This window comes from Rhea pennata, chromosome 3 (assembly GCF_028389875.1).
Source record: "Rhea pennata isolate bPtePen1 chromosome 3, bPtePen1.pri, whole genome shotgun sequence".
Classification (NCBI taxonomy): domain Eukaryota; kingdom Metazoa; phylum Chordata; class Aves; order Rheiformes; family Rheidae; genus Rhea; species Rhea pennata.
Genome location: NC_084665.1, coordinates 69,228,901 through 69,255,796, shown reverse-complemented (window position 1 = coordinate 69,255,796; position 26,896 = coordinate 69,228,901). Strand labels below are relative to the sequence as shown.

The following is a 26,896-nucleotide window of genomic DNA, read 5'->3' as shown; positions in this document are numbered from 1 at the left end:
CAAAAATGGTCTAAAAAAACAAAGAGTACAGGAAAAAAAATCATCAGCAGTGTGAAACAGGTTTTTGTGTTCCAAAAATGGAACTTCAGAGTGAAAAATTTCAGACCAACTTTTTCAAAACACAGAATAAACTAAGCCATGGAGTCATACGAGTACCGAAAATACAAATGGCATCCAAAAAGCTCTTAGAGAAAGAACTTCATGGAAATGAAGTCCATTAGACAGTCTTCAAAATTCAGTTACAAACTCCAGTTTAGAAGGCATTGAGGCTGCCAGCTGTCTGAGAAAGGAATCTTAAACTGGAACTAGTTGCCAAAGCACCACTGCTGGCTGCCATCAGAGATGGGAATTTGTGTTAGGGGTACATTTGCTGCAATGTACTTTGGCTATTTTAGTGTGTTAGGGCTGGTGTCGGTTGGTAAGAAGTGAGTAAGTGGGGAAAGGAACAGTAAAAACCCAGTATGAGAAGACAAGGCTAGCTTACTGTACACCTCATATTGTTTTCAGTAAGTAAAATTTGAAAAAAAAAAAAAAAAAAAAAAAAACAGTTGCGAATTTGACAGAGGCCTGAGAAATTTAGTTTTTGTGGCCGAAGCATGAAAATCCTTTCTGTAACTTTACAATTAGCAAAGGAAGCAAAGAATAAAAACTGTTTTCATGCACATAATTGTTTAGTCTCCCATATTTTACATGTTTGATTAAGCAGATTTATGATATTATTCCTGACCTTTCCTGTCCATTCTGTACTACTTAGATTGTTTTTCTGGTTGTTCTCGTATTAGCTCCTATAAAATATCTCCAAGTTTAAAAAGATCTGGTTCAAAGTGGGAGATGGATCAAAGTTGCTTGTATTCCACAGCTGAATGTCTCATTTCGTATTTCTTTTAAAAACATTATAAATCGTTTTAAAGGCACTGAATGCTTACCATTCAAAGTGATCCCATCTGGTTTTCAAAAGTATTCCTCAGTGTATGTCACAGATGATATGACACAGCTTTTGCTAGAACTTAAACTCCTGCATTGTGCAGTAATTGTAATGGACTTTCCCACATAAGGGACTGCAATGCAATGCAAAAAAAAAAAAAAAAAAAAAAAAAAAAAAAAAAAAAACTGTTGTTTAAATTTTCTGAATTCATTGCTTCTCAAAGTTGTAGTCCAAAACAAGAATGTTGGAGTAAGGTAAAGCATGTTACTCCAGTTTATTTAACGATAACATTCAGGAGCAGATGTACTTGTTTACTCTTTTAACAGTATTACTTTTGTATCTTGAAACCCTTGCCCTTCATTCAGGAAGGGTTTAAATACTCACATTCTCCCTCTTTTACATCAGCTGTTCTGTTTGGCAGCTCTTCACAACTGCTTACAGCTGGACAAGTTGCTGTGGATTTTCTTTTCACTCTTCACAGTTCTATTTTGCCTATTTTTCTGTAATTCCACAATGAACACCCCAGTTCATCTCAGGAAAAAAAAATAATATGGAGTGCTATATGTTTTTAGGACAACCATATAGTAATAAATTAAAGAAGTTGTGATATCTTGGTAGGAAAGGGATTTTTGCTGGGTTTTCGTTTTGTTTTGGCATAGTTAGAAGACCTTTATTTAAATTCATGGAGCAGTATGCTTTTTATTATAATCTGCAGGGAAACAAAGCTTTCCTGTTTTGGTCATTCTTTTGGAATTACTTGTTGCATGGATGATCATTGTCCAGAACTTCAAGAGACACCCTCCACACACACACTTAAGAAAATGTGCCATCTCATTTTAGTCTTTTTTAAAAGAAGTAGCATAATTTATATCCTTTACATTATGTTTTTGCAGTAGTTGTGAAAGACATGAGTTTGAAAGACTGCTATTTTTTATCCTTTAAGCAGATAGGTGACAGTACTAAACTCCATACGATCAATGTGTTTCACCTGTGGTTAATCAAAACTCAGACTAGCATAATTTTCAGAATTCATAAATTTTATAAATTAAGTACTTGGCACCTAGAGCTGTCATTGGCATCAGCTATTCAGTTAGTGTGGCTTCATTTCTTACTCAGTTTGGATCTACTTGCTTAAGGGCCACTAGCTAAGGTAGCAGTTATGAAACACAAAATGTAAAATAGAATAACACTGGTCATACACATTTTTACATATCAGAGGTCATGCCCTTATTGTGAAACAAATATCATTTGATGATTTAAAATCATAAGCCAGCTTGATACACATATGTGTTAAAGAACCTATAACCCATTGCCAATCCGTCTCATCATAGATCACTCTTAAAAATACAGGTTCAGTGTTTTTTATCTTTGAGAATGAGCCAGGCTTTAGCCTTTTCCCCAGCTATGTTGTTATTTATTACTAGGCACAAAACACCTCTTTAGTTTATTAAGAGATGGACTGTCATATGCATAACTGAAATTGCAGCCTTGTGTAGCATTTTCTCTTAATTAAGGGGGTAACAAAAAGAAAATAAAAACTTGAAATGACAAATACAGTTTCAAGGTAATCAAATTCCTCCTTATTCTGTGATTTATTAGTAGTTATTGCTCTAACATTGAGCAGTCTGTTTAAAAGTATGCAAGATGATGTCTTTGACAAATTGTTTCTTGTCCAAAAATGACAAGCCTGAGAATTACAGGAACTGTAGAAAAGCAGTGGCTGGAGTATGCAATTTAAGTTTCAGGTGAAATAGGAAACTGCAGAGTGACAAAAGGGAGTTAGTTAATCAGAACTGAAGAGATGAAGCTCTGTTCAGCTTAAGCTGTAGGGTATAGTTGTCAATGACACAATAGTATTTGCTAAACAGTTCGTTAAGCTGACATTTGCCTGTATTCTTTGGGGGAATGAGTTAGCTGAGATAGTTTGACATGCACAGCCCTTGACATTTTAATGCAAGTTTAAGCACTGCATTTCAAGCAGCTCTTGTACTCATTAGCAAGGCACAGAATGGATTTGTGCTTTCTCTTAACAAACTATTAATTTATTAAGATAGTGAGATATTGATTAGAAATACAGCAAAACTTGCCAAATACACTGTTTCAACTATTTCATATATATGACTTTTATAAATATATATGTCTGTGTATATATTCGTGTGTGTGCATGTACAAACGCAATGAAGAATCAGATGCTGAGCACTGGCAGATACTTCCAATCTAGTTTACTGGTTTTGAAACCAACTCTAATGATAGCTGAAAGTGTGAAAAGTGCTAACACTAAGAAAGCCTACAGAACTTTTGTCTTTAGGGATTAAATATAAGATGCCAAGGGTTTCATTAATCAACAGTAATTTTAGGTCTACTGCAAATGAGCTATTTGCAACAGATAATTAAAGCAGGTATTAGATAGGTGAATTATGAGAGCTACTGAATCACCTGTGAAAAATTGATACTTTCTATTGTCCGTTTTCATATTAATGTGCTTGCGTAATTTGAGAATGTAGATCGCGGAGTGCCCTTCTCATTAAATGATTTTGAGACTGGCCTATCTGTCTTCTCCACTGCTGAATATCAAATAGCAAGTCTTGTGGTTCAGGAAAGAAGCTTTCCCTCCTTTATGCTGCTGACTAAGATGTATTAGTAAGAATGTGACCTTTTGTAGAAATATTTTTGGTTCTGACCATTGTCTTATTCAGAACATTAAGCTTGAATCACACAATCCTGATATGACATCCAAAATAAACCACTGCCTATTTGAACAATTCTTTTCTGCTACTAGCCAAAAATTACTGTGGAATGCTGGTGCTCCTGCTCTATCTCTGTGACAAATTACACCATTTTATGAAAGAATTACACCTTTCAGTTTATCTAACATTCAGTAAATAGATATGCACCAATGATAAGCATACCAGTTAGTGAAGTAGTTTACTTGAAAGGGAAGTGAGCATAAAGACTCCATGCCACATAGTCAAACAGCTGGGGTTTTTTATATCCTAGAAACAGCTTGAGATCCACTGCACTCAAATTGCTTGGCAAAGTAACTAATTTCAAATACCAAAGCTCTGAGTAGAAAGATATACCACTTGCGTTCATATAAGGACATTTTAAATTTGAATGAGAATATTGTGCATACTTGCAATTCTAAAACTTAATTTGTTGATGTGCATAAATTTAAAGTAATTTAGCAGTTGGTAATATATTTTCATGCAAAGCAACAGCATCGTTATTGTTGCATTAAATAAAACAACAGGCAGCTAGCAGATGCAGCAGTTAGTGCAGCAGTTCACGCAGAAAGACTCACAGAAGAGTGTTGGAAACTGTGCTGAGAACAGTACTTTTGTGCTCTGCAGTGGTCTTGGTGCACCACAGGGCACAGTCCCCAGCACCAGCTGGAGCAACTACCTCAGTGCAGCCGAGGCTTTGACTCAGGCTGAGCTCCGTAGGGAGGATGCAGCTGTCCAGCTCCAGGGCTGCAGGGAGTGCTGAGGCATCTTGTGAAGGCTGAGGCAGAAGGGGATGATGCAATCAACTTTCTCATTTTTAAATTGCCTCTTTGCCTCTAAGAGGTGTGCACTGGTTGTGGATTTGAGGAACTCCAGACAACTGGAGGAAGACTCAAGTCTGCAGGCCCTGGCCCTCACGGGGGACTTGAACCATCCTGATATCTTCTGGAGGGCAATATAGCAGGGCACAAGCCATTCAGGAGGTTTCTGGAGTGCACTTTACTAATAGAAGTGATCAAGGAGCTGACTAGATTAGATGCTTTGCTTTGACTGACCCAAGGTGGAGGAGGAACAAGTCAGGGGATATTTAAATAAATTGTATGTGCACAAGTCCTTGGGACTTGATAGGGTGAACAAGTGTTGAGGGAGCTGTGTTACGGCCACTCTCAGTTATCTTTGAAATGTTGTGGTGATTAAGAGAGGTTCCTGAGGACTGGAAGAAAGCAAATGTCACGCGTATCCTCCAGAAGGGCAAAAAGGAGGATCCAGAAACCTACAGACTGATCAGCTTCACCTGGATCTCTGGGAGGGTGATGGAGCAAATTCTCCTGGAAGCCATTTCCAAACATTAGGGACAAGGTGACTGGAAGCAGTCAGCATGGATTTACAAAGGGGAAATCATCCTTAACCAACCTAATGACCTTCTGCAATGAGATGACTGGCTTGATGCATGAGGGAAGCAGTTCATGTCATTCATCTTGATTTTAGCAAAGCTTTCTACACTATCTCCCCTAACAACTTAACTGATAAAGTGATGAAGTGTGAACAGTGAGGTGGACAGAGGCTGAGGTGCCAGGCTCAGAAGTGTGATCAGTAGCACAAAGTCCAGCAGTAGGCTGGTCATTAGTGGTATACTCCAAGGTATACCAGTACCTGATACCACCACCAGGTTATTACAGCCTGGATGATGGGCGAGAGTGCACCCTCAGCAACCTTGCAGACATTATTAGCACCTTGAGAAGAGAAGGATCGGGGGAATCTTATCTATATGTATAAGTACCTAGTGGGGGCAAGTAAAGAAGATGGATTCAGACTCTTCTCAGTAGTGCCCAGTGACAGGGCAGGAAGCAACAGGCACAAACTGCAGTACAGGAAATTCCATTTCAACATTAAAAAACATTTACTGTGAGAATGGTCAAACACTGAAACAAATTGGCTAGAGAGGCTATGGAGTAACACAGCCCTGAGCAACCTGCTGTAGCTAACGCAAGAGCAAGGTGCCTAGACCAGGGAATCACCATAGATCCCTTCCAACTGCAAACCATTCTCTGATTCCATAACAAAAAAATCCTTTGAGGCTGCACATAGCAGACAGCTCTGAGCCTCTCCTATGGAGCTCTTCTCTGTTCTAAAGACCCATTAGAAGTACAGGCAAAGTAAGTCTCTTTTCATTAATGTAAGTGATGTAATGTTTTTAATCCCAAAATAACAGATTGTATGGACATCTTGAAAGCTTCTTAGGCTACATTTGTCACTTCTAAATGACAGAAGTATATTCTAAAACCCTAATCACCTGACCATCTGGTTGGACTGCACTGCAGCTCTACTCAGGTCTCTTTTCAACAGAGGCCAAGATCGGTTGCATCCAAGTATTGTCCCAATACAATCTACAGTCTGCAGTAGAATCCATACCCAGCAGCTGAGAAAGGTTACTTACTCTGCTAGCTGATACCTAATCTTAAAGGGTATTATAAAGCAGTATTGCTACCAGTGCTGAAAGGAAGGAGTAGGACACAGGCTCCCTGAAGAGCTCTCAGCATCATGTTAAAGGCTAGATAGCTAGGCAATCTGAGAGGGCTTTAACTTAGAAACAGCATAAGAAGTTTCAGAGTATAGATTGGTGTATCACAATGTTTTTTTCTAATTGAAAATCCTGACACAATAGACTGAAAATACAGTCACAACAACAAGGTCTTTAGGAATGCCTGTTTTGTGGAGGAGGGGCACTATAGATTAAAGAAATACATAGTATAAAATAAGGAAGTCAGGAGAAATAAAATGGTGCATGAGATGTCTGTTAAATGTTTTCCTAAATCAGGACATCATAGGTTTAACACTGCATCAGCAACTGCCCCATCAGAAGTGTGGAAGTGAGTGAGATTTACTAAATAAAGGCTGAGAAAACAGTATCAGCCTTCTGCTACTCATTGCCAGACTATAGAGCTGTCTGAATAGGGTGTAATGCAAAGAGGAATTTTTAGACACCTGACCATTCTTGGTGCAGCTAAGGTGCACAGATCCTGGTTAGACATAAAACTGTTGGAGAACCAATATGTAAAAATAATCATAAAAAACTAAAAATGCAACATCCCATGGAAAGAAAATCTGCCTAAGTACAATTTAAAAATGAGAAAGTTGGTTGCACAGCTGAAAATTTTCAGGTGGCGTAGCGTTTATTTAAAGTTAGCATCACACGTGCTTGGAACACATGCATTCGACGTGTAAAAATGGTTCCAAAAGCGCTACCACATATTTAAACTGCAAGGTAAGAAAAGATATTAGATATCAGAAGTGTTTTGGATCACTTCTAATATCACTTTGTATCACACATCACTTGTGTTTTCCTTCAAATGAGTAAAACAGATAAAAATAAACTCCAGCAAATTTTAAACCATGATAAAGATGCCAAAAAGATTCTGAGTGACTTGCTAAGGGTATGAAGTTAAAATAAACCTTTTTCAAACAGATCAGATTAAAGAAGTCTGCCAGAGAATTGATGGGCTGGGAGATGATCAAAGAGCATTCAAGAAAGATAAGGTCATTGCAGAAAAGCTAAATTAATTATTTGAATCAGTTTTTGCTAGAGAGACTGTCAGGAAGGTTCCTGCTGCAGAAACATTATTTACAAGAGAGGAGTGTGAGAACCAGTTACAAACTAGATTGTTAACTGAAGAGGTGCAGAAATACTTGATAAATTGAATAGTGAAAAGGAGCTCAAGGATGAACTAGCTGATTTATAACAGCAATGTATAACCCCTCACTTGAAAGTATTCTCAGAAACTGAAGAGAGTGGGGTACCAAATGAGACACCAGTTTCCAGAAACATTCCTCAGGAATTTGAGGGAACTGCAAGATCTGGAAGCCTGATATCTGTGCCAAGCAAATTAGTAGAAAATGTAATGAAGAGTAGAGATAGTAGAAGGATAAATATACTTATTTGTTCCAATTTAAGAACTAGGAGGTATCATGTTAATTTAGTAGGAACTAGGTTTAAAACAGGAAAAAGGAGGATGTTTTTCCCTGTAATATGAAAGTAGGGTGAGAAGTTCTCTATTATATGATAGATGTGGGTTCTAAAAGGTGACCTGGATTTAAGGTGGGATTGAATAAGTTCTTGTAAATCCCTTGAGGCTTACCAAAACTATATTTGTCTCAGGAAGTCCCTGAGGAAGTATTATGTATGTTTGTCTTATCCTTAAGCATGCTTTTCGGCTATTGTGTGAGGCAGGATACTATGATAGATAGATCTTTTTCTTTGAATATGGTACAGCCCTTATAATATAATGAGATGTCCTCTGAAGACCTGTACTAGCATCTGTGCTGTTTGTATTCATGGACAATCTGGAAAAGCAGGGAAGAGTGAAATGTTGGTAATGCTAAATTTAAGATAAGCTGATTCAAAGAACTGTATTAGGAAATTATGATACTAGATGAAAAATACCATATAAAATTCAGTATTGGTAAAGGCAAAATAATACACCTTAGAAAAAAGAATCGTGTGTGAATGCTGATAGGCTAAAGTTGGGCTAAACTCTTCTGATTAGAGAACTTGTCATTCTTAACAGCTCTCTGAAAAAGTTGACTTAATATCTTAGCAACATACAGAAGTTCAAAAATGAAAAGGAGTGATCACTCACAATTTCCTCAAACCAAAAACTGGAGTACTTTCACTGGAAGGATCTATCAGGAGGTTTAAAACAAGCAAATTAAACAAATTTCCTCCCATTGTGCATAATTAAACTGTGAAACTTGTGACAGGTATGAAAAATATCATGGCTTGAAAGGGGATCAGATTAATAGTGGAGAAAAGGGCAAATGGTATGTTAAACACTATGACTCAGAAGCAGCCAGTAGCTCAGGAAATGCTTAAACTGTTCAGTCAAAAGTGGTGATGATATTCTAGGGGAGGGATCGTTCTCTAAATACTCTGGTTTTTATATTTCTTCCTAACAGTTTTTTTCTGGCCTGTGTTACAGACAGGACATTGGGTTAGGTAGACCTTTGGGGTTCTAAACCAGCTTTTATGTTTTTCCATCTAAATAGAATATGTATCTTTACAATAACAGTTAGAGATTTTGATTCTGAACCAAATTCAGAGGCTAGATGATAATTAAAATAACTTGAATATGCCATCTAATGCAGCTACTGTAAAAGGTCATCTTACCCTTTTGCTGAATACTTTTGACTATTAAACTGGTTGACTAATAAGATACAATTCAGATTGCTTTGACAAAGTGAGAATTTGGCCTTCCGTTATGGTAACATTTAGATGTTTTGGAAGGGAATATTCGTTTTCACTAAGATCCCATTTGACGAAATTTAATCTAGGAAGAATTCCTTGTTTGGGAAGAATTTTCTAGTGTTGAAATCTATACGGTTTTGATTTAGAATCCAAAATGGTGATTACCTCAAACTTGAAGCTGATACATAAAAAATGTCCGTAAAACCTGAGCATAATTTGAGAGGACTTAGCTTATCTGAATCGGAGTAGCACAATGGGAGGGTTAAAGTAGGAAGTTCTGTGTTGAGTTTGGATGCCATAATGGTAGATGAGTATTGAGGACTACATTTACTAGAACAGTTTTCAGATCTGAATCAAAACCTCTTGGAAAGTAGAGGTCAGGCTGTTGTCTTTACTGAAAACCTGCTATCAGGCAAACAATATCTTACAAATTGGTGCAAGATTGTGCAGGGAGAAAAGGACAGAAAATTAAAAAGCAGTTATATGTCCTTGTGAAAGAGTCTACTCAAATTTCTAAAAAAAAGAAAGCTGCGTAAAATTCTGATTCTGACTGTTTATTCCTGATTAGTGACAGATGTTTCCAAAGTGTTCTTAGTTCCTTCCTTAGTGCTCTTTTCAAGGAGTAGGAAAAACTTAGATGGACACTCTTAAAGTGGATTCTAAATGTTTCTATGGAAAAATTAATGATTTCATCTCAGCTGTTGAGAGGAGGAGAAATAATTTAGAGTAATTAACTTTTCCTGTCTAAAATTTTTCCTTCAAATTTGGTTTTGATAAAACTACCCAGTTTCAGTCATCTTCTCTTAGTGTTATTTTGGTGCATGAGCTTTAACAGGTGCCATACTTCACCCAGGACATAGCTGCTTTTCAGAATTTATGAGAAATTATTTGTTTGTAGTTTTGAAATGAAACTGTAAAACACTTAGACACAGGTATGAAAGACACAATATAAATTAAAGTCATCACCTTTATTCTTTTAGTCTTACCAAATGGATTTGCTGCTGGCAGATAAATCCATGGAACCTTTTAGAAAGGGAGTTTATTCTAAAAAGGCTTCTTTTGTTTTATTTTATTAATTTTCAAGTTAATTCTGCAGAACTATCATTCTGATTCCCCTCACCCCAGCCTCTGAAGACTAAACTTGTTCATTTTCTCAGATATAAATCAAAGATATAAACGTTATTTGTCAGCTGTGTCATTTGGGTCTGTGTCTGTGATTAAATTCTCTGTAGGCACTTGCTTGTTCTCAGACATGAGTTTCTACTACACCTTCCTCCTCCACCCCACTCCAAAAGCTGACTTTTCTCTCTGTTTGAGGAGATGGTCAGGCTGTCATGCTACTTATAGCCACGTTGCTGTTGCTATTCAAAGGTGAGTTGGGGAGTGTTTCGAGTACTAAACTGACTGCATTTCTTCTTTCTTTCTGTCTGCAGTATCAAAGTTCAGTCTTAAGTTAGTGTTCTACCGCTTGATACCATTACCTAGCTAGCTATATTTGATATCTGTAAGAAACATATTTCTTGGATCCTGTTTAAAGAAGTAAGGTGACAATACAACCTCCCCTCCCCCCACCAAAGATAAGACTATTTCCTTGCCCACAAGTTAATGATATGCAGAGAAAAGCAGGAGCAGTCTGTAGACATCTGTTCTTGCTAAAATTTTACCTTTTGGGGGAAAGATCTGTTTGTTTCCTCCATTGCCACCATTTCTGAGCTTCTTTTAAAGTTTACTTTCTACATGTTCACATGTGTTTTGCTATTGACAGGGGACTTGAGCAGTTTGCTGTCTCACCGTCATGTGCTTCTATGCTGGTTGGAGCCAAGCATTGCTCATTCAGGAGCTCCTCCTTGGTTCCTCTAGGGTTTTTGGTATTATCTTCTGTTTGTACCCTGTCTTTTTCATTGCATTCTGTCTGTTTCCAGACAGCCTTCTCCATTAATTTAATCACTTGTAATCAGGAGTAAAATTGAGTCAGAGCTCAAAGTGAGTATGTTGTAATCTCAAGAGGAGGAACTGATATCACCTCTTCCTGGAGATAACTAAAGGTGCTGATTCCTGTTTAGGCAAGATCTGACTGATCAGTTGCTGCTGGCAGAGCTACTTGCAACAATCTTTGAGTACCTGTGGATGCAGTAGAGCAGGATGGTGGTCATGATGAGGCTTAAGTTTTCCCTGTTGTCAGTGAAAAAGAGATGAGCAGACTGATAGTATCACATAGCCAGTACAAGACAGGGGTTGTTCCACAAGCCTTTTGTGCACCTGCAGCACCTCCAGAAGCTCCAGGAAAGTAAGAGCCACTGCTTCACCAGGAGCAGTAGATTTGCTCTCTCTAGCCTGTGTGCGGCAGCCACTGCTGAGTGAGTGCCAGCTGGCATATTAAATGCAGCTATTGGCCTGTAACAGTGGTGATATGATCATGCTCAGTGATAGAAAACGGCTGTATGGGCTGAACTTCCACTCAGAGCATTGAGATAAGGTGCACAACATAATCATTGCAAAGACTAAATAATTCTCTCATCCGTCCTAACGTTCTGCATGTTTGGCTCAACATCTGACCGTTCTTTCAGTGTACCAGACTGTAATATAAATGCCTCAGTTAAAATTTAACACTTCAGAATACAAGAAAATTAATAGTTTCTTTCCTCCCTCCCCCCAAGGTACTCATTAACAATATTTTGCCATACCTGACATTTTTCTTCTTGGAGGCCTTTTCCAAGAACTCTTTTGTAATGGCCCATCTGTTTTATTTTGTTGATTCACAGCTAATGTATGTCATGATCAGCTAAAAAGGGTTTGTCTTGGCAGCAGGGGAAGAAGATTGCTTATTTTTGTTTGCCTTGTCCTGGCTGCTGCAATCTGGGTCAGAAAGTCTCTTTATGAAAGAGAAGAGATTGCATCTTCCCCAAGAGCCAATGAGTGCACTTATCTAAAAATTTTCTGGAGTTTAGGATATTTGCAGGCAGGGGGGCAATCTTTACAGAAAACATGGTGCAAGCAGATATTGGTAGAGTCTTCAGAAAAACAAATAGTGAACAGACAGTTCTCAGAGGTGATAGAGACTCTTTAGAGACCAGATGAAAACTGTAGCAACACAGAAAATCACTTTAATTTGCTGAGAACAAGATTCAAAAGAACTGATGTACTCTATGAAGAGACAGTGGGAAGGGGGAGATATCTATAAATGAGTATTTTGCCTCATCCAGCTCTCATAGTTTTCTGGATTCCAAAAGTTACCTTATTCTACTTTGTGCACCTGACTTTAGAAAACATCTAGTTCAACAGTCTTTTGGTCTTACTTGCTCTGAGAGGTACAGGCTGGTCCCCATTTGTGGTGAACTTGGAGTCCCATGCCAAGTATCCATTCCTTTAACTCATTTTTTTTTTGTGCTACTTCAGTTGTTAAATGACTTGAAAACATCTGTTTCATTGGATCAGACTAGAGCAGGAGAAATGACTTGCCGGTGGTGTGGACACTGTTACAGGGTCTTGCTGCATTGCATGCAGTTTGTGCTAGAACCTTTCTGTAGCTAATGACTCTCCTTTGGCCAAAGAGTTTTCACTGTAAAGCCTCTGAACAACTGGGAACAGTAGGTACACGGAATATTTTTGAGGAGATATCTGCTATATCTGCTTTCTTAAGGAAGAAGGTATTCTAGTTAGAATACATTCACATAGTAATAGTATTTTGTTGGCATCATCACAGCTGTTTTAATGTCATCTAACTGTTTAATAATTTTCTCTTCAGATTCATACTTCTCTAATTAACGGACGGCCTAGTGCTGATGATCCTTCACATGTATTACTAGAATTCACCTCTGCTCGCTTTATTCGCTTGAGATTTCAGAGGATACGGACATTGAATGCTGATTTAATGATGTTTGCCCACAAAGACCCCAATGAAATCGATCCTATTGTTACAAGGAGGGTAAGTTCTGGCAACACTATGGAAATGCATGGGTAGAAGTTCTACGATGCTTATAAATGCTGCACCTGCCTTTGCTTGCCACAGAAGATCTTGGAAGATTATGAGCAGCTGCTGTTATCTGTCAAAATCCATAAGCAGAGTATTCTCCCTTCTTCCCTTGTTTTCTTCTCTATAGCAGAAGTGAATGATTTATTTTTTCTGCTTAGTGGTATTATTAACATAAAGAATCAGAAGCACAGAGCTCCTTGGGCTGTAAACATTAGGATACAGGTAACTGGCAAGTGACTGTTGTTAGATAATGTCTCCTTATCCCTTTTTTTGCTCCCTCCTTTACAACCTTTAACATTTCTTGAATACTTAATTTGAATGAAATTCCAAACAGTGGTACTATTAATAGCAGTAGTGTCTGAATTTTGTATTTTTATCATTACTATAATACTGTTACTATTAGTAAAAATTTTACATCTAGTTTAAAAGAATGAATGCAGCATTCATATTCCTACTGTACCCCTTTTCTTCTCCACTGTTCCGTATGTGTATGCACCCATGTTCTCTTCTTTCCCTAGACCTCCCTTTCTTCCTATGCCAGGTCTCTCCATCTTCCTGCTGATCAGACTTTGTTAGTCTCTTTTTTCTCTGATTTTTCTGCTAGCCATTCTTAAAAGCTGTAGATACGTACCTTTCCACATTTTTAACCCTTACTTGATTCCTCTTTATTTGATCTTCTATTTTTGTTTTGAAAAATTGTTTGGGGTACCAATATAGTAAATCCGGTTATGAAAGGGGATTGTTGTATTCTTGACTTCAATGAATGCCATTTATCAATGGTGGATAATTGCAAATAAAAGTGGCTTCTTCTGTACCACATTGCTAGTTTCTGTTTCTTCTTCCAAGTACGTAGGGTGCTAGCTATTGAAATGGAACAGTCTCTGAATGTTTGGAGTGGCATTCTGGTTTGTATTACAGACCCAGAAGAACTTCCACTTTTTGCAGGCTTAACTAATCATGGAAATGAAATGTGTACATAAGGATGCACATTTAACAGACTAAGTGAGCAGAAATATAAAATTGAATCTAGCTAAGGTGCCAATTCGTGCTTTAGAATTCACTGTATACTCCTAAAATCTAGTTCAGGAGGATCCACAGATTTCTTGAATGAACAAAAAATAATAATTTCTGTATGGCGGCTCTCTGTGAGGCTGCTGCAGAGACATCTCCAGAAGAACAAAGAGCAAATGAAACTTAGATATTAGGCAAGTCACTATGCCACAAAGCAGGAAACAAAAGGTAGTCATGAATGATCCATTTTCTGCATGGTAGAAGATTAACTATGAGTGACATGAGGTCCAGTTGTTTTTGATGTTTGTATTAATGATCAGCAAAAGAGGTTGAAGCCAGGAACAGCAACATTTGCAAACAGCATGCATTTATTTTGATTAGCCAGTTGTTAGGATATTGCAGGACCCCTATCAGAATAGATGAAAGTGGACAACATAGCACATGGAATTTGCTTTTTACAGATGTAAGAATGCACGATTATAAACAACTTTCCTTTCTTCCTGTAAATGCTGTTAATCCCCACTGAAGAAAAATAGAAATGGTCACAGGGCAGAGCGACAGGTCAAAAATTATTTAAATCTTAGTAATGGAGACTCTTATGTAGTCATTCTGAAGGCCAGTAGAGAGAAACACTTTTTTTTTCCTGTAGTGTAGTAGACCTTCACGTGATACACAACTGAGGTGAATAATGATGTCCCTTTCTTGGCTTTTTTTCATCATTTTTCTTCTACTCCTCACCATGTTTTCTGAAGGCAGTAAAGTCTATAGCATTTGACTATTATCTAGTGTGCATATAGATTTCTCCTACACTCCTGTTGAGTGTGTGTGGTGTGTTAATGGGCATAGCTCTTGTGACTTCACACAAATGAAACTGTGCCAGGTTATATACCATTATATACCCTTTCTTTCGCTAAGCTTGAATCTGTTGATCAACATGCAGCTTGGATTAGTCTGCTATATTTTTAATAGATCAAAAAAGAAATAAAAAGAGATCTGACAGTTTTGTCACCAGAAATAAATTCTGTAGTTTGACACTTGCGTTTTACAATCCACTTAGCAATTCATTTTCTGTTTTGTCTTACAGTATTACTATTCTATAAAAGATATCTCTGTTGGAGGCATGTGCATCTGTTCAGGCCATGCAAAGGCTTGTCCATTGGATCCAGTGACTAATGTAAGTGGGTTTATTTAAGTGGCTTGTTCACAGGGTGGAACATGAGTATCCTGGGGTGCATTAGGAAGAGTGTTGCCAGCAGGTGGAGGGAGGTGATCCTGCCCCTCTACTCAGCCCTGCCGAGGCCTCATCTCAAGTCCTGTGTCCAGTTCTGGGCTCCCCACGACAAGAGACGTGGAGCTACTGGAGAGAGTCCAGCGCAGGGCTATGAAGATGGTCAGAGGGCTGGAGCATCTGCCCTATGAGGAACAGCTGCGAGAGCTGGGCTTCTTCAGCCTGGGGAAGAGAAGACTGAGGGGGGATCTTATCAATGAGTACAAGTACCTGAAGGGAGGGTGTCAAGGGGACAGGGACAAACTCTTTTCAGTTGTCCCGTGTGACAAGACAAGAGGCAATGGGCAGAAATTGAAGCATAGGAAGTTCTGCCTGACCATGAGGGGGAATTTCTTCCCTGTGAGAGTGACAGAGCCCTGGGACAGGTTGCCCAGAGAGGTTGTGGAGTCTCCTTCTCTGGAGATCTTCAAGGCCTTCCTGGATGCAACTCTGTCTACCATGCTCTAGGTGACCCTGCTGAGCAGGCAGGTTGGACTAGATGATCTCCAGAGGTCCCTTCCAACCTTACTGATTCTATGATTCTATGATGAGAAAGAATCCTGATAATTCGTAGAGTTCTGTGAATTGGCATCTGTTCTTCACCTACAAGAACAATCCAAAGCAGTGCCAGGATAAAATAATGCTGACAACTAGAATGATAAACATTCGTTAAGTGTCAGTGAAGGCTTTCTCTTGAATGAAAAAATAAGTTCCAGATAATTCAGTCTGTCTTGAAAGCCTCCTAGGAACAACAGAAATTTAGATTATGTGATGTAGCTGTAGAGATGAGCTCTACTAGTTGATGTTTCTTTTTCTTCTTTGGTATTAATCAAGATGTTTCCTAAATAAATGTCACCAATTTAATGGATACTTGCAAATAAATGATGGCTCTAGAATGGCCCATTTACCACATGGGAAATATTAGTTGAGTGATCAATCATCAAACTAGTCTAGAAAATCATGAAGCAGTTTATAATTCTTCCAAACTTGTAGCTTTCTTTTACACAATTAATAAACACATAACCAAGTCAGAAACATGATTTCTTATTGACGGTTGAAATCTATATACACGCCATGCATGTATAATCACTAATACAGAATTTGCAATCTGCTAACATTGCTGATATGGTGCAACAAGGAATCTCTTCGTATATTATTCTTTTAATTAGAAGTTTTATAGAATTAAATGGAAATTATTGTTTCTATAGGACATTAAGCAATTGTATAGGAACTGCTTAAAAAAAAGAAAAGAAACTGGAAAAATGTTACAGAGACAGCTTTTGTAGTTCTAAGCAATTTTTATGGTCCTTATTAAAACCTGATGAAATCCTTGCTTTAATCTTTCTAAGCCTTTTCAGTGATGATGTACCTAGCAAGTGAGGGACCATTGTTTAAGATGGTCTTAATTACCAAATGACAGCATTGTCCCAGTGCCACGTGTCTGAAAATATTATTATTGCAGATCAAGAAGGACTTTAGTTTGGATGGTTTGACTACTGGGTAAAAAACAGCATTGTAGCAGAGTTGTGATGTTTTGCAGTATAAAGAACAGTATAAAAGAGGTAATAAATGAAGCAGCTCAAGCTGTAAGAGATGTGGGGCATTTGGTTGAGCTCTCCAGGCATAATCTTTAGAATGAGCCATACTGAAATAAATTGGCTTTGCTTGGCTTATAAAGCATCATGGCTCTGGTTGGTAGCAGAACATATTATTTCTCTAGCAACATAAACAATAAACTCAGTGTGTTTACTGCCATGCTGCTCTGAAACATTCTGTAACTTGACCTAATCTTTCAAGATTCATGCCTTGTCCTGTGAGCCAGAATTTTTCCAGATTAGTTTGCTCCTTTGACCTTAAGTGGGTTCACAGGGACCAGAGAGGATGCCCCTCCACCCCATCTCCCAGCATATATTATGGAGGCATATTTTGCTCCTCATTTCTCCAAACTAGAGTTTCTTTTATCTTTCACAAGTTTCCTCTATGCATCCAAGAGTTTGTGTGTTCTCTATAGCAATGTTTGTATGCAGTGACTAAGCTGATCTGCTGAAAAACCAAAGTGCTACTAAAAGGATGGGCCTGCTCTTGGTTCCTCTCTGTTAAAAATCCTTTCTGCTACCCTCACATACTGTTTAGTTATGATGCAGCTAGAAGGTTGCATATGTAGCTACATTTTGTGTGTGTGTGTGTGTGTGTGTGTGTGTGTACATATGCATACACATATATATGCACACATACATACATGTATGTATGCACATGTATATGAGTCAGCGCAACTGAATTATCCACTACAAAATTAATGCTAAATGGAGAGAGAGGAGTATTTTTATTGGATCAACCAGCTAAAGTGATTTCAACTCTGCAGCTGCATGAGGCAAAGGGTGGAGGTTGGCTCACTGCTTTTTGTGTAAGCTAGCTATAATGTGAAACTGTATCTGAGAGCTATCAACACTTTGGCTTATTTATTGTATTGGGGAATTGTCATTCTCCAGTTCTCCTTTCTTCAGACAGTTGTAAGTAGATTCTCTTAGTGCTGGCCAACTTCCTTTGCACAGTGGTTGTTTTCTTATAATAGAACTATTAAGGTTGAACACGTTCTGTTGTCTCTGACTTGATGGGTGCAAAATACATAAAGGAATAAACCACGGGAATTAATAGAGAAGTTTGAACGTTAACATTCTCCTAATTTGAAGTGTAATGCAGAGTATGTACATGGACAGATTCTTCAAATCATCACGCTGTGTTAATATCTGATTTTCTTTTAAATTAGAAATCTGTCTGTCAGTGTGAGCACAACACGTGTGGCGAAACATGTGATCATTGTTGTCCTGGTTTCAATCAAAAACCTTGGCATGCTGGAACTTTCCTCGTCAAGCATGAGTGTGAACGTAAGTCAAAATCAGTACTGAAGGGAAGGTTTAGTGTAACTACTGGTGAAAACTGAAATTGAGTCCTACTTGATTCTGGAATTGATTTTATTTCTAAACACATTTGTTTATAAATCAGTTGTTGTTCACTTGTTATTTAGACTAACTCAAGGAAGTCAATAGAACCATTATTTGTAGAATTTTAGTTTTATTGAACTCAGAATATTGGTAGTATAACATGCTGATTTTGATGAGATAATATCTAAAAATCATTTTGACCACTTTGTTTGAATTAATAATCTTTGTGGTTTTGTTTTGATAAAGCCATAGAAGTCCATTCTGATAAAGTTAAAAATTCTTTTTTAAAGATTTTTTCATTAAATTAAACTTTAACAGCAGTATGTTTGTATAAATGGCCATTTTTATATATTATAATGTTCTGCCTTGCTTAAACAAAATAATTTACATGATCAAAATATAATTTGAGTTTCTGTCTTTTTAATGGAAAAAAATATTATATTTAATTTTACAACATGGAATGAAACCATCCATTCAAATACCATCTTCCCACAAGGTGGGAAATGCATTTTCCTTGCTAGCAAGGATAATAATAATTGAACTTCAACATCTTACTTCCAGAGGTCACAAAGTATCTATATTTCTGAACATAATATCTAGTGCTCCGGTATACATACGTATTTATTCAGCTCTAGGATTGCAGCTGTGGATTTACCAAGAGTGGTTATATTCTCATATTAATGTAAAGTGTAATGTAGAAGTGCAATTTCTGTCCAGTAATGTATTCTTATAGAGACTGTTGTTTGCACAGACTATCTGTACAGGGAATGCATTCTGGAATCAAATGAGGATGCGTTAATTTTCAGGTTTAATTTTTAAGGGATCCTTCTTATGCCCTGTTCATCCCTCAGTGAACTGTGCTGCTTTCGTGGTGGAAACAATCCCCTGGGATCCGGTTCCAAACACAAAGCTGTCAGTAGAATGACAGTGCTGCTGCAATGCTGATGAGCCTTAAATTCCTCTTTAAACGCAGATTAAAATTTGGAAGCTTTAATACCAAGAGGAGGGAGAGTGAGAGTCTCTCTCATTTTCACAGCAACAGGTTATTAGATTAGCTCAGACACGTATGGGCTTGCAGCGTAAAGATTCAAATATGAACTTCTGGAAAAGTGGCAGAGTGGGAGCCTTCTCGTTCTGACCCAGTTTTTATATGCGTATGTGTAAATCAAGTGCTTTTAAGATTTCTTTTAGCTTTCATGGAAATTATTTTAATTTACTCTTACCAGTTTGCTATAGCCCTTAAAGTTCTTGTATCCTTTTATATTTCTTTTGGCCAACTGTTTCCCGAGCCGTGTGGGTGTGCATTCAGCAGAAGGTTATTGGATCATCAATTTAAACAGAAAAGAAAAAATCCAGCAAGAGCATAGTTAGGCTATGTTTGCCCACTTCCCTAGTCTCCCCCAGACAAAACACTGAGGAAAAGATATAATACAGAGACCTCCAAACAGCATTTGTGAGTCTACCATATTATTTTTAATGACTGAAGATGCAGTAGATTAACATTTGAGTGTGTTATTGGCCACAGCATACACAGAACAAATGGCAAAATGTTGAAAGATTATTATTAATATGTTAGTAATAGTCTTACATCTCCAGCCAGAAAGTGATGTTTGCGAATAGAGGTTTTTTTTTTCTTTTTTTTTTAGCGTGCAACTGTCATGGGAAGACTGAGGAATGTTACTATGACCAGAATGTTGCTGACAGAAACCAGAGTTTGAACGTCCACGGAGAATACGCTGGAGGGGGAGTGTGCGTTAATTGTACGCGCCACACTGCTGGCATAAACTGTGAGACCTGCGTTGACGGCTACTTCAGGCCAAAAGGGGTAATCGCATCTTCTGCTGTCACTTCACTGTAGTTCTTGGAGTTCGAGCCCCCACTTCAGCGTGGGGAGTTAAGTTATTAAATTGAGACGGCACAGTTTTTTGACTGCCATTTTATGAAGGTTAATTTCTAATTCTGACAGTGTTGCCTTTCACAGTTGGAAGTCTGTAAAGTTAATGTTCACAGAAATATGAAAGCGAATTTTGTTGATATGAAGGAATGCACTTGAGGTCAGGGCCTCCAGCTAGTGTTTCAGTTTAAATTAAAGGAGGATGTGATCCTGTTAGCAGAACTTTTTGCCTCAGTAATGAATTTCAGGATGTATTATCCAAGATCAAAAATAAGTTGCTATATTTGATATTGGAGAAAGAGAGTCTGTAATTTTTATTTTTTAAATGTAATACATAAATAATAACTACTGAAATTCTAGTGTCCCATAAATGCCTTTCATTTTTAGTGCAGAGGGCACTACCTTTTTTTTGTGCTTCCGCATATAATGCTAGATTTTCATCTAAATTGAAGCTGTCAGAAGATGTATTTTATATTAGATTGCATTGTCAATATGGGCTACATCTGTGTTTTAAATAGCTACACTATTAATGTGTGCTTAAATTCCTGATATTTTGTCAGTATAGTTTCAGTGGAGCAAAGCATGGTGCTTAGTCTGATTATACTTCACTCCTCAAACACAGAAAACATCATCAAATAATGATAATTAAATTTTCTTTACTATATTGTTTTTAGCCTTGGTAGAAGGAGTACTGATCTCTTTTCAACAGTGGGGAACTTCTTGATTTGTTTATCTAAATCAGACTATCCAGCTAATAGTGACAGTATCTATCCGTATATACATACACATATATTTACATGTGCATTTGTGTGTGTGTATGTATGTGTGTGTGTATATACATACACATATACCTAACACATACATATATACACACACGCGTACATATACACATACATATATATATTCACATATATACACACAAACATGCACGCACGATCTTAGTTTCTGTGGAACTTCTAGTTTATATCCCTAATGTGATATTACCCTAAGTTTTAAGTTTTGTTGGGGTATCCTTTTCAAGAATGAAAGGAAATTGTTCTATTGTCTAGTGATCTTCACTTTACTCTTACTTCATTTGTCTCATGTTGGACAGAATAATTGAACTATTTGTTAGTATTGTCTCATGTTGGACAGAATAATTGAACTATTTGTTAGTAATTACTTTACATATATTTTAGGTAGAGAATGTTTAAAATCTACTTCATTATTTTTATTTTAGTTATTAAAAAGACAATATTTATATACAACTTTTTTTGTTGAAAACATATCTGTGTCTAAATGGCTTACGTATGTTTAATACATAAAAATATAATGCTTAAGCCTATACTGCATGGGCTAAGTGAGCTAGCTGCTTTATTTTTGTTAGAATGCAAATCATCTACATAGAATGTGGTTCTCACCTCATTGTAGTTAAAAGAAAAAAAGAACTTTCTAGTTATTAAAATTGAGGTTTTGTTTTGTAATTTCTCTGGGTTTTTTTTGTAAATAATGAATAATGAATTGTAATTTCTCTTTTTACCTTTTAGGTATTGCCAGATAGCCCAGATCCATGCCAGCCATGTTCTTGTGATCCAAATGGGTCTTTACATGATACCTGCGTCAAAGATGAGAAACATGCAGAAGGAGGTGAGACCTCTGACAGATAATGATAGTAAAGCTTAAGTTCAGCAGTGATCAAAAAACCTGAATCACCTTTGTTCTTCTCTGTGTTAAATCTTTTAAAAAAAAGCGTATCACAGGAGATTTTTGAAAATTTACTCAGGTGATCAATAATCCGCCTGCATTCTTGTGATACTTTTATTTGGAAATTCAGGATTTATATTCGTAGATTTTCTGAGACATTCTTTAAGATTTATGGCTTGCAACCATGCGTACATTTAGGGGAGTATTTCCCATGGAAGGTATTTGAGAATTTTGGCTTTAAAGAGCATTTTGGCTTTAACGAGCTTTCTTCTTCAACAACAGTACTTAAAAGTAGCACAGCCTTAATCTTTTCGTCTCTTTTCTTCTCTATATGTTTACATTTGAAACCTAGAAAAAAATGTTTGGGATGTGTCATATTTGCATGCCATCTATATCATTACTATAGGATTACAAGCTCTTCACTGTAGTCCTGAAGAAGCTATCTTCAAATAGAGAATAAACTGTTTTCTTGTGCTTTGGAAATAATGGATTGTAGTACTTTGGGGTTTTTTTGTTTTTTTATTTGCTAATAAGCTTCTGAAAATACAGTAGGAAGGCAAGAAAAAAAATCAAGGTCAGTTCTTAAGAGACTTTTTTTAATTGGGCTAAGTACAAACTATTGACAGGAGATATTGTAGTGATCTGTTTTAAAAAAGAGATCAATGGAATGTACAAGGAGCAGAGCAGAGTTGTAAATACAGAGCCCAGAGGTACAAAATCTACTATAACAACCATGTACTGATTACATCTATTCAATGAAATGATTAAAGTTTCTACATAGAAAGATAGAGCTTGATTAATATCGTAGATAAAGGAATAATAAGAAATCACACATTAATAGGAAAGGCAGTAGAAGAGAATATGAGTCCCAGAGCTAGAGAAAACACAGCAGGACAGTGCAATGTCTTTAGCAAATCTGTGGGTCAGAGTATGCAGGTTACAGATGAGAGAATTAAAACAACAGTCAAAACTCTCATACTATTAAAAAGGACAGTTTCTATTCAAACATTCACCACTGTTAGCATTCAGTTCCTTTGTAAAATACTGAGATTATGATTTTGAGATGGAAGAATGATTAATTCAAAGGAATATGGTGTCCCACTTCCATATTAGAACGACATAAAGGAAGCTCTTTATAATTAACCAGGCATTGTTTCAGGAGGAAAAAGAAATATTTTTGTGTTTTGTATGTATAATTTCCTTTTTGGTCAGCTTAATGTACGTTGTCTTCATATGTTTCACTCATTCTCAAATGGAACATTATTATTCTAGCTTCTATTCTTATTTTTGAATGTCCAAGAATGCTTTTTAAGTTTTCTTTTGTGTCAGTGTTGTATGGTATGTTCATGAACACTACAGGTAAAAGCTAGAGTCAGAAGCTTTTAATGAATCGTAGTGTGTTCACAAACTTTGGTATCAGTAAATTAAACCCTGATGAAAATGCTTCTGGGTTTTGTAGTTGAAAGTTACTAATACACTGAATTTTAGAACAGAACTTAACCACCTGTGTCCGATCCATGCTGATAATAGGCCATCACTGATATTGTGATCACTTGTAGTTGTCCATACAGAAGAGATGGTACCTATACATTCTGAATTGGTCTACACTGCAGTAGCAGGCATTCTCAGGAAAGCAATGTTATTATTTCTAGCCATCATGATTAGACTTCAACAAATAGTAATGTAATTTGGCTTTTAAGCACTTGTAAGAGCTATGACGTTTGGAACTTATAGAGTTTCATGATGCAGAGGCTGTCATGCAGTCAAGTTTTTTCCCTCTATTATTTCTGTATAATGTAATCCCAGTCTCCAATCCAGCCATTTTCAATCAAGCTTTATAGTACTTTGCTCGGCAAGCAGTCCCACCAGTTTCCATAAGTTTTTTTTTTTTTTTTTTTTTTTTTTTGAATTAATGCACTGCTAAACAAGATTGAAAATGGCAGAGGCCATTCTTTGGAATGCCAGCTTTTTTCAAGGTCATCAGTGCATGCTTTTGCATGCATACAGTTTTAAAAAATTGTGAGACTGGGAGAAAACTGACTAATAAAACTCCTAGTTCAAGATGACTCATTTTCTAGGATGAACTTTTCAAGCCTCTGTACACTGCAAGATAGGACAGAAACTGATAATGTTCAGATAGAAAACAATGAAGAAGAGCTTCAACAAATAAAGCCCCACTCAAACAAGGCTTATGAAGTAATCAGACCAAAAGCAGAAGATAATGTGCTTCTGTCAAGTGTTAGTTCTTTACAAAGAAAAAAGATTACCCTGAAACATCTTGCCTTAAATTAGAATGCAATTAGGATGTTGACATAATATGCATCACAGAAGCTTGTTAAAAGATAATCAGTGGGACGCTGACAGGAATTTACACGTTAGGTAGGAAGGACTAGGTCTTGCCAGTGTGGCAGTGCTGGAAGTTAAAGAAGGCAGGGAGCACACTAAGACATATAAGCCAGTCATCTCAACAAGTTTAAGAGGCGGAAGAATGTATGACTGTTAGTAGTCTCTACGGTTGCCTCTCTCAATCATGCAATGTGAGGTCCCTTAATAGATGATAGAGGTCTCCTGTGCTGCAGGAGCTCACCAGTGGCAAACTGAGAGGGTGACTCAAAGATTTGGGAAGCTGCTGGGCCACAGCCCCAAGACCCACAAACATCCATTTTTGTGATAGTAAGTAACACAGAAACTTCACGCACTGAATTTCCATTCATAATTAGGACATATCAAGAAGGTGACAGTCAATATGACTTGCTACAAGAGATCAAAGAGGTAGCAAGGGTAGAGAAGACAGATTGAATTCATCTCTGTATAGATTAACAGATAATATTTTAAACTCTTGTAGGTGACTGCTTCTTCAAAAACCTAATTAGAGAATCCATAAAAAGAGCAGTAAGTCTGGATTTATGTGTGAGGAACTGGTTTAGAATCTTCCCCTGGAAAAGCACTCAAATTCAATGTTCTTGTAGAAGTCTGAAGGCCCCCCTTGAAAACCAATTTTATCAGCAGAAGGAATATTGTTTGTGGATATTGCCAAGGATTAGCAAGCAATGACAGGCCATGATGTTTATAGGCCATTAGGCACTCAGAGAAGAGGCATTTCTGTAGTGCAAAGGCTCAAGCAGCATAATTAAGCTATAAAATAAAATAAAATAAAATAAAATAAAATGTATGTAGGATCTGAAAAAGAAATTCCCTTCAAAAGTGAAGTTATATCCAGTTGAGGAAATGGACATAAATTGTGACAGGTTCTGTAACATCATATTCTTAATAACACATTGGTAAATGCTTAATTGTTACTAAGTGCTTCTTCAGATGAATCAGAATTGAAAAGACTGCTAGAGATTCAAATTCTGTAGGGTTTAAATATGATTAAGGTGTAATCAAGTAATAATTGGAGATCTCGAGAAAGAAAAGGACACAGCGAAAAAAGCTGAATGAATTCTTTGTATTGGTGAGTACAAAAACTCAGGGAATTTCCCACTTGGGAGTCGTTGTTCACAGGAACAAGTCAGAAGAACTTTCTCAAACACAAGTGTCAGTTTTAGAACAAGCTGATAAAGGAATAATAAGAAATCATCTGGGCTAGATGAGATTTATTCATGGCTTCTGTGGATAGTTAAAAATGAAATTGCTGAAGCATAAGTATACTTTGTAATATATTGTTTTAATTGACATTAGCATCTCATGAATAGAAACTGTCCAATTTATTAAAGGGGCACCTAGAAAAAGGGGATTCCAGAAAGCGAAAATCAGGAGGTTAGCTTCTGTACCGAGCAGATCAGTAGAACTACAGTAAAAGATATATGCCATTACTGACCTGTGGCTAAAATTCCATCTAATGGGCAAAATTTAAGATAATTTATTTTGTCACAGGGAGCAGGGTTAGGTTTAGCTCAGTAGGTTAGAGCATGGTGCTAGTAATGCCAAGGTGATGGGTTTGATCCCCGCATGGGCCACTCATTTAAAAGGGTTGGACTAGACGATCTCCAGAGGTCCCTTCCAACTTTACCAGTTCTATGATTCTATGAGTGTTCCTCATGAATCTATTTAAAGGAGTCAATGAACATGTGAACAAAGGTTCTTTTGATTAATATTGTATTTTGATTTTCAAAAAGCTTTGACAAGGTCCTTCACCAAAGACCATTAAAGAGGCTAAAATGGGGTAAGGAGGAAAGGTCATGAATTAATATTACTTAGCATAAGAACAGATAAGAATAAATGGACCATTTTCACAAAGCAGAATGATATGAGCAATTCAGAATAATCACATATTACTTGAAAAAGGGATGAGTAAGAAAGTAGTAAAATTTTGTAGGTACAACAAAAATCTTTAAACTTAGAAAAGTGAAGTCCAAAATGTTCAGAAGGATCTCAAGATAGTCAGTAGCTAGATAATAAAATAACTAATGAATTTCTGTAGCATTTAAATAGAAAGTAGAACACAGAGGAAAGCAGTTCTACTTGTACGTTGATTACAGTGATTTCTAAATTAGGTATTACCACCAATGAAACAAGTCTTAGAATTTAGATTGTGCCCTGCCTGTGTTAACTCAGTGATGGCTCAGCAGCAGTCAAAAGAGCCTTAGGAAATTACTGGTGTTTTAAGAACAAAACTGAAAATATCATTGTTCCACTTGTAAGTCCACACTGTACACTCCCTCCCCCTTAAGTAATTTATTAGAACTCAAAGTAGTGCAGAGAAGGACAGTAGGGATTTTCAGCTATACAGTGCAGTTTCTGGGTAAAAAGACAGTAAGTAGGCTTAGGCATTTTTGGCATAGGAAATAAAATTGTTATGTGGGATATGATAGAGGTATGTTGAAATCAAGATGATATGGAGAGAGTGAATGGGGAATGGTTATTCACCATTTTCTATGATACATGAATTACAGGGCAGTAAATACAGATTTAACATACATGAAATGTTTTCTCGCGCTATACATGGCTAAATGTATAACTTGCTGCCACAGAACTTTACAGATTCTGAAAGTAAAAACAGCTTCAAAGGCAATTAGACAAGTTAATGGAAGAAAAGATTTTCAGAGACTGTTAGATGCAAAGATCTAGGTGCAACTTTAAGATCAGACGATCTCTAACATGCAGATTCCTGGAAACTTAGAATTCAAATCACTCTACACTTGCTCTGTTCTTACATGTTTTGACGCAGCCACTCTCAGACAGGATACTGTGGTAAGTAGGGGTGTAATCTGACCCAGAGCGGACACTCTTACAT

The 26,896-nt window shown here is 37.1% G+C and overlaps 1 protein-coding gene across 5 annotated transcripts in view; it reads left to right on the top strand.

Moving 5' to 3' along the window:
• LAMA2 (laminin subunit alpha 2) overlaps nt 1-26,896 on the top strand; it is a 377,777-nt gene that overhangs the window by 130,842 nt on the left and 220,039 nt on the right. For all 5 annotated transcript variants that reach the window (XM_062572565.1, XM_062572567.1, XM_062572564.1 and 2 more), the window contains exons 5-9: nt 12,636-12,815; nt 14,959-15,048; nt 17,909-18,026; nt 19,730-19,908; nt 21,504-21,603. In XM_062572565.1, coding sequence (XP_062428549.1) covers nt 12,636-12,815; nt 14,959-15,048; nt 17,909-18,026; nt 19,730-19,908; nt 21,504-21,603 — 667 coding nt within the window. The remainder of the gene's footprint in view (nt 1-12,635; nt 12,816-14,958; nt 15,049-17,908; nt 18,027-19,729; nt 19,909-21,503; nt 21,604-26,896) is intronic.